The sequence below is a fragment of the Nymphalis io genome, chromosome 1 (assembly GCF_905147045.1).
Source record: "Nymphalis io chromosome 1, ilAglIoxx1.1, whole genome shotgun sequence".
Lineage (NCBI taxonomy): Eukaryota > Metazoa > Arthropoda > Insecta > Lepidoptera > Nymphalidae > Nymphalis > Nymphalis io.
Window position 1 is genome coordinate 2,312,612 of NC_065888.1, and position 17,292 is coordinate 2,329,903.

The 17,292-nt window shown below is 32.6% G+C and overlaps 2 protein-coding genes across 2 annotated transcripts; one reads left to right on the plus strand and one right to left on the minus strand.

Moving 5' to 3' along the window:
• The first annotated feature begins 7,028 nt into the window (after nucleotides 1-7,028).
• LOC126772170 (trypsin CFT-1-like) lies at nucleotides 7,029-9,803 on the plus strand. Its single transcript, XM_050492386.1, has 4 exons — nucleotides 7,029-7,114; nucleotides 8,741-8,903; nucleotides 9,139-9,394; nucleotides 9,504-9,803. Exons 1-4 carry the CDS (start codon nucleotides 7,084-7,086, stop codon nucleotides 9,789-9,791), a joined length of 738 nt encoding a protein of 245 aa, XP_050348343.1. The 5' UTR covers nucleotides 7,029-7,083; the 3' UTR covers nucleotides 9,792-9,803.
• Nucleotides 9,804-13,132: 3,329 nt separating this feature from the next.
• On the minus strand, nucleotides 13,133-16,152 carry LOC126772163 (trypsin CFT-1-like). Its single transcript, XM_050492373.1, has 4 exons — nucleotides 16,087-16,152; nucleotides 14,728-14,890; nucleotides 13,754-14,009; nucleotides 13,133-13,432 (listed from the first exon to the last, which is right to left on the minus strand). The coding sequence occupies exons 1-4, from the start codon at nucleotides 16,133-16,135 to the stop codon at nucleotides 13,145-13,147; spliced, it is 756 nt and encodes a 251-aa protein (XP_050348330.1). The 5' UTR covers nucleotides 16,136-16,152; the 3' UTR covers nucleotides 13,133-13,144.
• Nucleotides 16,153-17,292: the final 1,140 nt, after the last annotated feature.

Below are 17,292 nucleotides of genomic sequence, written 5' to 3' on the forward strand. Positions count from 1 at the left end.
AATATAAAGCTTAGCTTACTAAAACATTTTTTCATAATCACAGTGTTTTTAAATTTAACGTATGTATAATTTAATGACATTGACTATCGTAAAATTGCTGGTTTTAAAGCCATATATTTCGTTTTGATTTAAATCAGAAATGAATCACTATTATTTGTCATGCACGTCTATCCCGATCGGAACAGCCATAAGAAAATTTCACTTTAATAGCTGTACTTAGTTGCTCTACATAGAAAATGTAAATTATGGCAGAGAAATTCAAAATTGTCTTATAATGAAATAATAAAAGTTTTAACTAAATATCTGTTTCTGAACACACTTATCGCCGGCTTTCTTATGTTCAATGTTAGCAACTAATAGCAGTCGGGTCATGTCTTAGGATAAGTTAGGATTTTGTTTTTATCTTTGTTGATCTAACTGTATTCTTATCACGCATAGTTTTATAGGGAAAGAGTAAAGAGAATTCTTATGTTACTTTCACTGCTGTAAATCTTAGGAATCTAGGTACAGATGTTATGTATGTACGACGTATGAATACTAACTCGATGCGGATGCCTGTTAAATACAGATTATTTTTTATTACTTATGACGTCAATTTTCGGTCTTCAATTGTATTGAATATGATATTCTGCATAATAAATTAAGTTATATGCATATTATTAGAATGATTATAGGTCTTATGTTAGTGATAGAAATCAAAAAGTTTGTATTTATGGTGTGATGTTTTCCGTATCTATTATTAGAGTGAGCGTGCCGCAGGGCTTGATTTTGAGTCCTTTTCTTAAATTAATATTTAAACGATCTTCTGTAATATTCGTAGATTTAATTTTTAAGGTTTATATGTACATATTAGGTATACTAAAAACTATGACGAAGTAAATAATTTAATATCAAAAGTACCATATTGGTTTACAATTAAAAACGAAATGTGTAATGAAACATGTACAATGAAACTTCCATATTATTAACTAGACATGTTCAACGCCTGCTTAATAATTATAACTAATTCAGTTTAAGTAACTTTATAGCTAACGTAATCAGGCGCTGTTCATGCAATCACCAATGGTAAAACAAGGAAAATTACTTACAAATATAAGACATGAATTTGCTTTCCTTTGACTAGCTTAAAATTAAGTTACATTTGTATTTATGTAGTAATAATTTTGAATATTTATAAACTGGACTGGACTGGCAAATATCTAATCTGATGGTAAGTGCCTATAGACACTGACACTAAGAAATATCATCCCTTATATCGACAATGCGCCACCAATCCTGGGAAATCTTCGAAACCCACAATAGCATCCCGGATCAAAATGCACGTAAAGCCGAAGCAGGTAATAATTAATTTCCTTATAGTAAATAAATGAACCCACAATAGTTAAATTAAAGTGTTTTAATAAGTAATTAAGTAATTACAAAAAAAAAACAACGTACCACAGAGCAAACAATAAATTAACTTGCAGCTATGTAACTAGATGGCTCTGTGTTCCTTACATTATTTATTTAAAACAGTCCTGAAATGTAACGGCTGTGCCTGTTGTGTTATCCCGTCGGATTATATGTGTAAAGGAAAAAACAGTGCACTTGTTTTTGTGCACTCTCGTGGATTGTCATTAATATTAAAGAGTGCAATTATAAAAATCATTTAAAATACCGTTCGTATCAATAATTATAAAAGGATAAATTAGTATTTATGTATATTCCTTCATAGTATTCCATATTTTGTATAAAAGTTATTAGGTTTTTCTGGTGTCAATTCTCAGTAACAGCCTGGAGTCAGAAAGTAAAAAGTGTGTGATTTGCCATTCGTGTCGGATTTACCGTCCGGATCGTATCGGATTACAAAAGAGAGGGAATAGACAGTGAATCTGTGCTTGCGTACACACTCGTTCACTATAATATGTCCTGCGTAGTTGGCTAATCTCTGTTGAGTGGCAATCAAGAAGACGTCAATTTATCAATTTCATCAAAAGTTGCCATATACATATAAGTTGCCATATCCTCTTTAAAAATCCATCAATACTAAATACATTTTTTTATCATCTATACAATATACATAAAAAAATAATGCCATGTGTGTTTGTGACTTTTAAAATCAACTTCTCAACAATCACCAATATATAAAAGGTATATTTAATAATTATCTTAGAACCGTTTTCTTGTATGACGAGAATGTTTTTTATTTCAATTCGATTGGTCACTTTTTGCTTCAATGCAAACAGTCATTTTACATATATATAATAAGTGCTATCTAATTAATGAACGCATGTAGATATTTGAAGCCGAGATGGCCCAGTGGTTAGAACGCGTGAATCTTATCCGATGATCGTGGGTTCAAACCGGGCAAGCACCACTGTATTTTCATGTGCTTAATTTGTGATTATAATTCATCTCGTGCTTAACGGTGAAGGAAAACATCGCGAGGAAACCTGCATGTGTCTAATTTCATTTAAATTCTGCCACATGTGTATTCTACCAACCCGCATTGAAGCAGCGTGGTGGAATAAGCTCCACAACCTTCTCCTCAAAAGGGAGAGGAGGCCTTAGCCCAGCAGTGGGACATTAACAGGCTGTTACTGTACTGTACTGTATGTAGATATTTAGTATTATTGTTAACTTCATCTACCAAGATAGATAATATTATCTGTTATATAATAAACTAGCTGCCCGTCTCGGCTGAAATTTTTATTTTTATTTTTTGTAAAGTAAAAAACAAATATCCTGTAAACCGACCGCCACGTTACTTCCCGGATCCAATCTAAACCATCCAGAAATATGTATGAACAAAGTAAAATTATTAATTAGGTAAATGACATTAAATCTGCGCAGAAATTAAAGGAATCACACACATATATATAATATATATATATTTGTATGAGCACTACCGAATAATTTTAGCCGTTGGCAAAGATCACATGGATATTTCACTTTATCCGACCTTTCTAACTTCCTAAATATTGTCTAAAAATAAGCGACCTCTGAGTAGTAACGTGTGATCTATATGAATTTTATTAGAAATGTAGCAAAATAATTAAGAAATACTTTAAAAAATTAGAAAATATTAAAATGATATTTTTTAAATAAGTTATAAATATAAATTTCGTGGGCTAAATAATCTTATAGCGCACATAGACAAACTGTAAAAAAAACTATATTATACATATAAAAATATAATAATTGTATCTTTATTTAAAAAAAAAAACAAAAGAAAAGCTATCCGTCATACATTTTGGTTAAAATTTCACAATTTCCTTCCAGACGCAGGACTCGGGTTGCGATAGCTTCTTAAAAGCATATGCATATCATAAAAGGTCATATGATGATATGAAAAGTACTCAGGGTTTTGGTAAAAAGAACCTTTTTCTGCTCCGCGACCAAGGATCTATAAAAGTTGAACAAAAAAAAAATTATTGCATACCAAAAACCAAAAATAGCTCTTTAAATACTAAAATATAAAATTATCCGATTTATAATGTCGGCTTGTTCTTTAATCTTTCTTCCATTATTGATCCTTCCTGAGTATAACAGCATATTATTATAATTTAATAAATATAACAAAAATAAATATTTTGGCTAAGTTGTAAGTAAATGTATTAATCGTAGACCTTAGCCCATAATATGCCAATTAAAAAAAAAACAATAACAAATATATTATACGGATCTACTGTTAGAGTGGGTGCTCCGCAGGGACCAATTTCAAGTCCTTTTTTTGTTAATATTTTAAATGATCTTATTTTCTATAATATTAATAAAAAATGACAACCGTTCAGATAGAACGGTTTCTGTGATTTACTTGAGTAATTTTCAAGTTTCACTTATATTTTGTAAGCATATTATATTGAATACTGAAAATACAAAACATTACATACAAAAAAATTTAAGGGCCATTTCAAAGAAGAAAAACATATGTACCTCTCCGGTAGTGGAGCGGAATATACCCGTCGGCAGCCGTGGTAGAGTTTCGAATTGTGGTGTTACATTATCACACGGTAAATTGTGACCATATTTTCTGTTCTAAAGAAAAACACACAAATCATACTTGTGTCGGAATTTTATATACTAGTATCGCATGTGGTCGTAATTCTATTACTTTTTGTGCATATCTATGGCAAGGTAAGTATTTAACGAGTAAAAAATTATTCTTTATTAATGTAGGGACTTATAGGGACGGGTAAATGCGCCACCTGATGATAAGTTGGTACCTCTGCCCATAGACATTGACATTGTATGAATTATTAAACATTACTTACAACGTTAATGCGCCACCACCCTTGGAAACTAAGATACTATGTCCCTTGTCCCTGTAGTTACACTGGCTGAATCGCCTTTGAAACCGCAACACAACAATACTAAGTATTGCTGTTTGATTATAAATTATAAATTGGTCTAACATTAAATTTAATTCTCCTTAATTTATTATAAACTACAAAATTTTCTTGAATGATATATGAGCGTCAAATCACAAGATATTCGTAAACAATAGTTCAATTTGTTATTATATATTATATTTTATTATAGAAGTACAACCATTTTTTAGAAAGCATATAATACATAGTCAATAACAAATACGTCAACTGTGTAAAGGAAATGTATTCTATTGGATAACGAGATAGCTTTTATTTAAGTAATTCAATTCATTTAATTTAACGGTTCTCCTTGTGATAAGCCTGTAGGCTTTACGTGCTATCCAAAGCACAGAAATAAGACACTGATACTGCCCAAATTCCTACAAGAGCTATCCCAGGCAATTCTGACACTGGTCTGGTAATAATTAAGATAATCACTTTCAACCATACCTTCTTATGAATGTATGAATTGTATTAACTTGTTAGATATATATGTCTTACATCATACATCGAAGGAGCTGATGGGTTACATTCGCGAGGGTTCGAAGGACATGTTTTGCATGTTGTATCTTCACTATTTTTGGATTTAGTCGCGGAACGATCTTTATTTAGATCATTATCGCAAATTTCACTTTCGAATCGATTAAAATATTTTGCGATACGACAATAATCAGAAAAAACCGACAAACAAGATCGGCTTTTTAACATTTTTTGTATATTTTCAAGATAAACTTTTAATAAAAATAAACGTAGAAAACATTTTCATTTTTGATAGTTTATGACACAGCTTTTTGTCTTATGACATGAGTATTTCTTTTTTAATGCCAATTATAATCTTCGAACAGGATAAGGCATAGACAGAGAACTTACTACTTTACACTTCGTCGTCGAGTATTCTAATATGAATAATTGAAACGTTTGATAATAATTCGGGATTTGACGGATGTAAATAAAAAAATATTCTTACTCACGTTGTAGTTTTTTTTTTGTTAGCGTTGTATACTTGGAGCATGCTCGACCATGTACGAAGCTGATGTTGGTTTTAGACCTGGTTATATATTTGAGACTTTCTTTAGTATATCACTATAAGTCGGTTGTCAACATTTTACAGGTGAATAATGAAGTGAGTTCTGACAGAATAGCTCTACAGCACTAATGATATATTGAATATGTTATAACTTTTTTAAACGTTTATTTTTCTTAAATTTTGGACTTAACTATGGTATTCATTGTTTACAACGGAACTAAAAAGTACCTATGCTCTACTGGTGGTGCTTTTACCGCAAAACAGCAATACTTGGTATTGTTGTGTTCCGGTTTGTAGGGTGAGTGAGCAAGTGTAATTACAAGCACAAGGGACATAACATCTTGGTTTCCAAGGTCGGTGACGCATTGGCGATGAAAGCGATGGTTAACATTTCTTACAATGATTATGTCCATAGGCTGATGACTACTTACCATCAAGTGGCCTACATGCTCGTCCGTCTATCTATACTATAAATATTAATAATAATAAGACAGAGGCATTATCTTATTTAATTGGATAAATACATTTATTAAATATTTTCTATCAATCACACAGAACACTTTGTTAGCCTCACATTTGACAAGAATGCTTAAAACTGTTTGCCTTGTGCCTCTCTGCCGCTGTAGGTAAGTTACATAGTTCCTATTTATATTTGAAATATATATATCATAGAGATATTTCATTTAAAACGACAACACGGTGCTTGGTAGTCGCATCGCCCATAGATCCTGAACACAAGGTGAAGATACCATAACATTATAACTATAGATATCGGTTACTATAAAATTCAATATAATATTTTTTATATCATCTATCATATTCCTTTCTAGTTGCTGGCTTATATGGCCTCGAATTTAATAACTAAAAATTAATTAAAATATTTTATTAAAAATGTAAATCAAATATAATATACTAATCTGTACAAATGTATAAATGCGAAATAAACTCCTGTCCTGTCTGTTATGCTTTCACGGCCAAGCCACCTAACCGATTTTGATAAACCGAATTTGGTATGACGTAAGCTTGAACACCAAGGATGGACTAAATTTTTTAAGCTAATTTTTTTTATGTAATACCCGCCCCGTATACATACATAAAATTTTTCATTCATAAAATAAAGGTGTCTTTTATCATTTTGAAATAAGCTTGTGATATTTTTTTCTAGATAATATTTTTAGTAATCGTGTTTCCACAGCTTATAGGCATTACTATATATAATAACTTCACAAAAGCACTAGAGGTTATTTCGACCACTAATGGTTACTCTAAATGGGATAATAAGTGTAAAAACAATACGTGAATAAGAATGGCTTTTAGTTAAGGTATGTCAATTTTGTTCGTCGAAACTTTGAATAAATATAAGAGATTCAAAGCTGTCTCGTGTCCAGGGACTTCCCGACTTCGAGCGTTCCCAAACTCGTAACTGGCACACTCACCCTTCAAACTGTAACACAACCAAACTAAATAGTGCTGTGTAGCAGTAGAACAAGTAACTCATTACATTATTATTTGTTTCAGTAAACTCAACAAATTTCGTTTATAAAAGTAAGGTTATAAAAACAATTTTAATAATGGTGTTATTTTAATTTCAGCCGTGAACCAACCAATGCATTCCAAATACGAGTGTACTCGGAGTGTGAGTCTGTACGAATCGGGCGTATACCTGGTAGCAATTATGGACTAGCTGATAACCAAGCCATATATAGTATGGGTTATAGGACATCCCCCAATGACATATGTAAGTCTATATAAACTTATCTAAACTTTTAATCGTGCTAGATATCTGAACCTAACGGATACGAGGGCGGGACGCTTGCTCTCAAGACTCGGGCGGCCCTCATCCATAAAGGTATGGTGGTCAGTGTTTTCCCCTTCGGCAATAGTTGCGGAAACGGTCGCTTACCAGTTGTTTACGCTAGAATTTCGAGATACTCAAGCTGGATATAATCCAATACCTAAATGTAAAAAAACAGTCTTCTTAATTTTTAAATAAATACTAAACAATGCTTTGGTGATATTTTTGCAATCACCCGAAACTTTCTTTTAGATAGACACAACAGACATCAAATATGGCGACCTTATTTTATTAGAATAAATATATTTAAGCAAAATTATAATAAAAATAAGATCGTTATATATAACTGGAAATTTAAGATTATTATCGAATTGACTTTTTGAACAGTTCTTTGATTTTAATTGTCATATAAATAATATTACACAGTGATTCTTACTGTCATGAGCTTTCGAAAACAAAAGTAGAAAAGATTTCTATTTTTAATGATATTATTATTAACAATAAATCATAGTTAATTTTTCTGTCAACGTTAAGGAGTAATGAGACGTATCGTCAGCAAACAATGCAATATCATACATACCATTAATATAGAATGTCATTTCAACATTTATGTCTAGCAGAAACAGGAAATAACCTAGAGTATTTATCCCTAAGAAACGTCCATTTTTACAAACTTAGAAGAATTCATCCCATTTATAAAAGCATGTTGAGTTCTTTGACTTAGATTTAAAGCAATTATATCAAATGCAATAAATAATAAGGTAAGTAAATAATATTACTGCATATTATATATATAAATAGCATAGTATTAAGACTGACAGAAAGATAGCAGTCGCAGTATTGTGATTGACTGTTAAAGTTATCACAATATTGCCACTGAGTTTGTCGTAAAAAACCGATTACCGTTAGGTTGTGATAATAACATACCTTACAACCATGGATTGATCTAATATTTTAATTTCTTAATAATTGACAACGGATCTCTAAAAATCACATGTACTGATTAAACATTAAGATAAAAGCGTTATCTTATTAAACTGTATAGATAATTAAATTATATTTTTTCTATCAATAACATGATTAAGATAGAATAGACGTCTCATTTTTCAAACTCAGTATTTTGGCTTTAGCATTTGACAATAATGCTAAAAATTGTCTGTCTCTTGGCGTTGTGCCTCACAGCTGTTGTGGGTAAGTTACATAGCTATTTATGCTTATAAAATATACACAGATGATAAAGATGATATAGATGACAAAAAATGTTTTATATGTCTGTATAAATTAATATTTTGTTAGTGAATGGTTACTACCGCCTGTAGATATGACACTGCAAAAAATATTCAGAAGAACTGCACAGATGATAAAGATACCAGCCATATTATATAATATGAAAAAATTATAATACACTATACAATTCAAAACTCGTTGAAGAAAATATGTATGTTTTTCAGATGTATATAATAAATACTACGATAACACCTACTTTGCAACCAGCATGAGCAGACATTCACATCGCTGGGCTGTTTAGGTATTTAAGATGAATATTATTTTGTTTTTGTTTTCTTGTAGCTTTACCCCCACGGCAGAGAATAGTGGGTGGTTCATTGACTACTATCGACCAGTATCCATTTGGGGCTGTGGTTTTGATGTTATTCGATTCAAATTTCCGCCAAGTATGTGGAGGTACTATTATAAACAACAGATCGATTCTATCCGCTGCTCACTGCTTCTTGTAAGTAAAAATGTAATATTAAATCATTTTGCTGTATGTAACAGCACCATTAAATAAACTGTTCACAATATTTTAATGGTTTCCTAATTTAGTTGCTAGCATATCGCGTGTAGGGCCGTAGCCTTCTTTATGAAACCGTCGTGTTCCAGAAAGAGAGGTCGGAGAGACCGAGAGAAAGGCCGAGAAAAGTTTATAAATACGATCAATGTTAATAATGGTGCTATTTCAATTCCAGCAGTGGACCACCCAATCTATTTCAAATACGAGTCGGCTCCTCTTTTGCCAGCAGCGGCGGTTACGTCCATCTTGTATCACAAATTATCAATCACCCCGAATATAATGAGGACACTCTAAATAATGATATCAGCGTACTGAGAGTTACCCAAGCCTTTGCTTTTGGAAATACTATACAAGCCGGGCGTATCCCTGGTAGCAATTATGGACTAGCTGATAACCAAGTCGTATGGGCTATAGGTTGGGGCCAAACATCTGTAAGTGTATATGTACAATTTTTATTGATCGAAACTTTTTAATGCTTTTACAACTAAAACTGAAACCGAATTATTTTGTTTTCTAACCAAAAATGTTTACTTTTTTAAGTTGGCTAGTACGCCTTCCGAGCAACTACGTCATGTCCAGATCTGGACGATCAATCAAGACATATGCAGAAATAATTACGGGGGTGGTATCACCGATAATATGTTGTGTGCTGGATATCTTAACGTGGGAGGGCGGGACAGTTGCGCTCAAGATTCAGGCGGCCCTCTTCTCCATAACGGTATAGCGGTCGGTGTTGTCTCCTTTGGTATTGGTTGTGGAGACGGTCGCTTCCCTGGTGTTTACGCTAGAGTTTCAACATACTCAAGCTGGATACAAGCCAATGCGTAAATGAAAGAAAAAGCAAAACAAAAAACTGATTATAATGTACTATTCTTTATTTCTAAATAAATAAGTATCAATGCTTTGGTGATATATGTGCATTCAACAAATTCTTTTTTAATAGACACAAATATAGCGATATTATTTTATTACAATTGACATGAGCAAAATTATGTTTTTACTAACGATAAAGGTTATTAATAATCTTATTCTGAAACATTTCTTCATTTACATTTTCTTTCATTTCTGGGACATTTACAAACATTTGCTTTACATTTATTAATAACTAAAAAATTACGATAATTTATATTTTCGAAATGACTTCTTGAACAGTTCTAAATTTTTAATTGGTAAATTAAATAATACAAATACCAAAAGTCAATAAGTTAAACAAGTGATTTAATAATTAATAAAAACCTACCGTCGGTTCGGAATGTAGAATTATCCACGAAGAACTGACAAGAAACTCAGTAGTTAGTCTTTTTCATCAATTAAAAATATACGTGTAATATTTTAAAACAATATAATGCTTATATCCTGAAACAAAACGAACACTAACCCAAGGCTCTTATATCGTATACGCCCACAGACATTGGCATTGTAAGAAATGTTAACCATCGCTTTCATCCAACAACCTTGGGAACCAAGATGTTATGTTCCTTGTGCCTGTAAATACACTGGCTCACTCACTCTTCAAACCGGAATACAAAAATAAAAAGTACTACTGTTTTGTGGTAGAATATCTGATGAGTGGATGGTAACTAAACGAGCTTGCACAAAGCCCTACCTACCACCATTAAAATCATCCAATTAATCTTTATACTTTTTATATGGGTTTTAATTACAACTTTGTTTTATATACCAATAAACAAAATTTTGTTTATTGAGATATGTAAAATGGTCTCAACTTTGTTATAGAAACGAATACTCTACCAGGACGGATATATTAACTTTGTAAAGTCGAAAACTTTAGAGTTTATTTATTTATTAAGAGTTAGCGGTTGTTACCTACACAATATCTTAATATATCATACAATAAAACTAGAAAAAAATTTTGTATACCCAATTTGTAAAAAAAAAATTACATACATAGTGTTCTTGCGCCGATTACAGTTTCATAAAAACATTAATGTGGTTGACTAATAAGTAACAATGAAAGATAATAAAAAATATTAAAAAAAAAGTGACAAATATAGAATATTATAAAAAAGTGTGTTATAGTTATATGATCTAATGTAAATACTAAATCGATGATGTTAATAAAAGTATTGTCTACTATTTTGATGCGAGTGTTCTTGAAATGTTCAAATTTTGTCTTTTTCCTTCTCGGGTTAAGATATTTTCTTTTATAAAATCAAAGTAAATTGAATTTGAATTGAATATAAGGGAGCGAGGGGCTTGTTGTAACGAGGGTAAGTACTAACAGCCTGATTTCAACAGGGAGTTTAACTTTATTAACCTATTTCTCTTACTCAATGTGTCCTGGTGGACAGTAAAGGGAGCGGATGTGTGTACGCGTTTCTTTTTTACCAGGTAAGGTAATATTATACTTTCGTAAAGATTTGGTTGGCTTTACTTTCTATTTATATTTGAATTTATCTACCTCTGATATTTTGTAACAGTTATAATGATCAATGTTATAGGTTATAGGGGTTAGTTGAACAAAATCTTCGGGCTTGTTGTAACATGCTACAACTTGCCCACTAGTTTTGACGACACCAGTTGTTAAGATGTTATTTTGTTTTCTTTTCTTTTAGAATGAGAGTATATAAAAAAAGTCCAGGAAACACAAATCCAAAGAAAACAATGTTATTATGTTATTGTCTCCTCCTCATTGCTCCCATAATTTACTACCTTTAGATGTCTACGGCCCTTTTAAGAGCAAAAAAGAAAAAAGATGACAAAGATAGGACAAGAGGAGTTCCACCAATCTTGGGAACTAAGACTACCCACATTGGCTAGCACAAAGCCTTACAACCAAAAAGTATAATAATATAATATAGTCTTTAATTATATTGTTTTTATCTCTACCTTTTAAGAAACATAGAGTCGAATACTTTGGGGTTATAGAAGGATAGGGATATAAGGGGAGCCGTTAACGACCTTAGGCTCCCTATGGTCAACCTCACCTGCCCGTGGTGCATCCTGCAGAACAACGAACGACGCTCTGGCGACCGAAATCGTAACGGTATAACCACAGCAGCACCATCAGCGAAAGATTTCCAGCTACTGCGGTCACCAACCCGCCTGACAAACACGGTTACTAAGACCTCCCTAAATGGTCCAGGTTTTAAAATGTTTCTACAAAGCCGCAACTTTGAACGTCCAAGTACAAGATCAGAGCATAAGACCAATCCAATTGCATCGTCAGGTAAGACAGGGAGATATTAACTCCCCGAAACTTTTACAAACGCATGGGATGACGTCTTCAACGGAACGGACGCGGCAGTAATATGAATGGCCAATACATCTGCGATTTGCCCACGACATTGTCATCATGACGGAAACTCTGCAGAATTTGGAGGTCGGTGGTCGTAAACGGCTCTCCACTTGAAATGCAGGAGAACATCTACTTGGTTCAAACTATACAACTTGGCCGGCACAACTTTGAGAAGGAGGCCAAAAGAAGAATACATTTGGATTGGGCGGCATTCAGTAGGTTGCATCACGATCAATCAACAATCGTCGATCCCACAGTAGCTTAAGGGTCTTTAATTATTGTGACCTACCTGTGCCTAATGACTTACGGTGCCGAAACGTGGACACTCACTGTAGGACTGGTCCACAAATTTAAGGTCACTCAGTGAGCTATGGAACGCGCGATTCTTGGGGTTTCTCTGGCAGATGAAATCCGAAATGAGGATATTCATCAGAAGACTAAAGTCACCGACATCGCGCGTAGGTTTATTATGCTGAAATGGAAGTGGGCTGGACATGTCTCCAGGCGCATCGATGGCCGATGGAGCCGACACGTGTTAGAGTGGAAATCACGCTTAGGCAAACGTAGTGTAGGATGCCCTGCGGCAAGGTGGACCGACGATTTGAAAAATGTGGCATGTACGGGATAGATGCGGGCTGCCCAAGATGGGATGGTTGGTGTTCTATAGGGAAGGCTTTAGTCCATCAGTGGATGGCGATAAGTTGAAAAAAAATTTTTTTTCAAAAAGGAGGATACGTGTTTGTGTATATGTAGAGAGCAACTTACAACAATAAAAATATGTAATTGACATGTTATATGTTTAAAAAAAAAGGATTAATCAAGGGATAAGGAAAGGGAAAAGCTGCAAACTATTAAATAAATATTTATTAAAAATTAAAGAGTATATAGATACAGATAGAGAGCTTTCAGACTTTATTTACATTTACGCATTAGATTGTATCCAGCTTGTGTATCTTGAAACTCTAGCGTAAACACCAGGGAAACGACCGTTTCCACAACCATTGCCGAAGGAGACAACACCGACCACTACACCGTTATGGAGAAGAGGGCCACCTGAGTCTTGAGTGCAAGTGTCCCGCCCTCCCACGTTCAGATATCCAGCACACAACATATTATCGTTGACCATAGAACCGTATGCACTTCTGCAAGTATTTTGATTGACTGTCCAGATTTGGACATGGCGAAGTTGCTCAGAAGGTGAACCACCAAACTTAAAAAAAAGAAATATTTTAAAATAGAAAATAAAAATCTTGTGTCTGTACATTGAATAAATTTATCCAATAACGAATGTGGACGATGCAAAACAGGAATAGAACACGAGAATATTTTTTCTGTCTGTATGTACGTAATCTCCAAAACTACTACGGATTTTCTTGCAGTTTTAAATAATTTAAATTCTTAAAAAATTTATACTTTTATTTAGTCAATGTATGCATTGACTAAGGCGTTAATTGTTTTTTACAGTTTTAAATTGTAAAAACATTTTATAAAAATGGTCAGTAATTAAATAGTAGGGCACTTATATACTTACAGATGTCATCCCCCATCCTATAGCCCATACGGCTTGGCCATCGGCTACTCCAGAATTGCTACTAGGTATCCGCCCGACTTTTACAATGTTTCCAATAGGGAAGGCTTGGGAAACTCTCAAAAGGCTAATATCATTGTTTTTAGTTAGATCATTATAATTGGGATGATTGATGATTCGAGATACAGAATGAATAGAACCGCCGCTACTGGCAAAGGAGGAGCCGACTCGTACTCGGAATGCATTAGTTGGTTCACGGCTGAAATAAAAACAAAACGTACATTATTAACCTTAATTATACACATACCGGTGATGAGCTGAAAGCTGCTTTATTTCAGTTTTTTGATGGTGTGATATTAACAATAAATATAGGTTAAATAAATATATTTTTATAAATATAAATTAGGAAAGAGCGAAATCAGTGTTTAATTTTACAGCTGCTAAGCAAAGTGTATAAGTAAGACCGATCTACATATGTGATATAATTATAAATTGTTAACAATAATTGACTCTGTCAATTGTTAAAGAATAATATGATACGGCAAAATGTAATTTGGAAATAAATGAACAAAATTGGGCTTTGATGTCCAGTCTCAAAGACTAATCAATGCCTTGCATTTAAGTTTTATCAATTTATTCTCCCTGCCCCAGGACCGTTTAAACTAGAAACTAAGCAAATGAGCCATTAAGATATTGTACACATATATATGTATATACACATATTATGTAACAGGTCGGAGGAGGGAAAAATGGACCACCACCGCCCATTAGACATTGGCAATGTATGAAATATTAACGATTCCTTACATAGCCAATGCGAAGATGTTATGTCCCTTGTGACTGTAGTTCCAATGGCTCATTCATCCTTCAAGACGGAACGCAACAATACTAAATATTGCTGTTTAGCGGTACAATATATTTTTAATGTGTGTTGTTTGTAGTCACTAGAATATTTTAGAGCATACATGTTTACTTACAAAAAGCAGTGAGCAGCGGAGAGTACAGATCTGTTGTTGATGATTGTACCTCCACATACTTGGCGGAAATTTGCACCGAATAACTTTAAAACCGCAGCTGCAAATGGGTATTGATTGATAGTAGTCAATGAGCCACCCACTATCCTTTGTTGTGAGGGTACCGCTACAAAAAAAACAAAAAAGTAGTCACATATACCCTAGTAGACGAATACTCAGCAATATGAATGTATAAGGGTCCTACCCTTCACCAATAACGTTATTTACATTTAAAAATTATTTATTGATCATATCATTCCTTTATTAAATAATTTCTGTTCCAACATCAATTTCTCTTAGATTTAAGATAATCAAATAGTGCACAGTAAATCACACAGCACAGATTGAAGCAGCAATGGTAAAATCCTCTGTACCGCGCGTTTATATGACAATATCAATGGCGTTGTGTGCTTACATTGCGTACTAACAAAATACACCACATTGATTGTTTGAATCAAAGCTGCAATGGACCATTTATTTATTTATTTATTTAACACTTTTTGCACAACATATACATAAAATGAGAGAATTAGGAAACAATCAAAGAAAAAGAAAAAGAAAATAAAAAAAAATGGTGCGCAAAGGCGGTCTTATCGCTTATAGCGATCTCTAACAGACAACCTTTGGTGAAAGAATTTTGTAAGAGAACAGGTAAGTGCATTTACATATAAATACTAAATATTTAATAAGCTACACATATCTACATCCCACTAACCACATACAATAATACATACATACATACACATATACATACATACAAATATATATATAATTATTATATAGCATATACATATTATATATAATTATAGAGTATAAAATTATATATAGATAAATTATAAACCACATACTATTTCATACATACATACATACCTTACTTGTAAATGGACAAATAATAGCTTTTCAAGCTATTATTCTATTCTATTATCCTGCATGATACAATAATGTATCAAGCAGGATTAATATCGTTTAAAAAATAACTATTTTTTAAATAAATACTAGGTATCTCTATATATTTTTGTGAAATACATATATTTTCTTTACCGTGAGTATTGTTCCATTGGATTGTATGGAGAGCGATATTTTATCTTAAAATAAAATATTATAGTATCTTTATCATACATGACGCGCATATGTATTATTTTAATATTTCTTACATTGTCTATGTCTATGGATAGTGGTGACCATTTACCGTCAAGTGTTCCAATGGCCTGTCTTCCATCCTCTAAATCAAATAAAAACTGTTCTGCCCTCTGCATCAAAAATCATCATCTCCAAGACTTTGTATATATATTCTTATATAAGAAAAGCAATTTTGTAACTTACCCAAAACAGCAGTGAGGCATAAAGCCAACAGGCAGACAGTTTTTATCATTATCGTCAAGTGCCTACGCAGAGACCAACAAATGTATTAAAAAGTCAAGCGTCTATTTATATTAATGTCGTAATCTGATTGATTGAAAACATAATTAATTTATCTACACATTCTAATAAGATAAAACCCTAATATCTTAATAAATAGCACATGTGCTTTTTAGAGATCCGTAGTGAACGATCAATCTTAGAACACAGTATAACATTATATACCTGTTAAGTACCTGTTAGGTATATAATTTTATCATTTTACGAGGTTAATTTTAACGTATATCTATTCTATAAAAATATACTCAAAACTCACCGCAGAAAATAGTTGTGAAATTTAAGAAAGTGATATGCGACATAGACCATAATAATTACAACATTTCAAGAATACACGCGTCAAATTATTATATGAAAAAAAGTAGAATGTCAACATTTCACGGTTGAGTAATTTTCTTAAAGTATAGAACTGCTGCACCGGTTCGGAATGCGAGAGTGAGATAGACCTCTTAAATCAGTTAGTTCCTTGATTCGTTTTTTTTTTATTATAATAGGAAGGCAAACTGCCAAATGGGTGACCTGACCCTTCAGACCGGAACACAACATTACTACGTTTGGCGATAGAATATGTAATGAGCGGGTAGTATCTACCCAGGTGGGCTTGCTTAAAACACTACCACCACCGACTTTGACCGACACCGTTGACTACCATCGTTATTATTTTTGTTGCCTGACTTTTAATTTTGCGATAACTCCTAAGATATTAATTTGGATTGTAATAGTATTAATATCTTAGTCCACATCATAAGTTTTCGCAACGCACGCCAAAATCTTCATAGATAATAAATATATACACTGGGATATACTTATTATTGCAATTTTTGTAGGGATAATTTTTTTTCAATAAAATATAGCTTATGTTACTCGATAATATGTAGTATGTATGTATAATGTAGCTTCCTATGACAAAAGTTTTTTTTAATCTCTTAAGTTGTTTTGACCTTATTCATTACTAACAAACATACAATAAAACTTTTCTTTAATAATATTAGTATAAATATACTTATACATTTTTTATTAATTAATTTTTATTGTGCGATAAGAAGATTAAAAAATGTATTCGATAATATTATCGACATAGTTCTGAGATTATATAGCCCTCATTATTTTTAT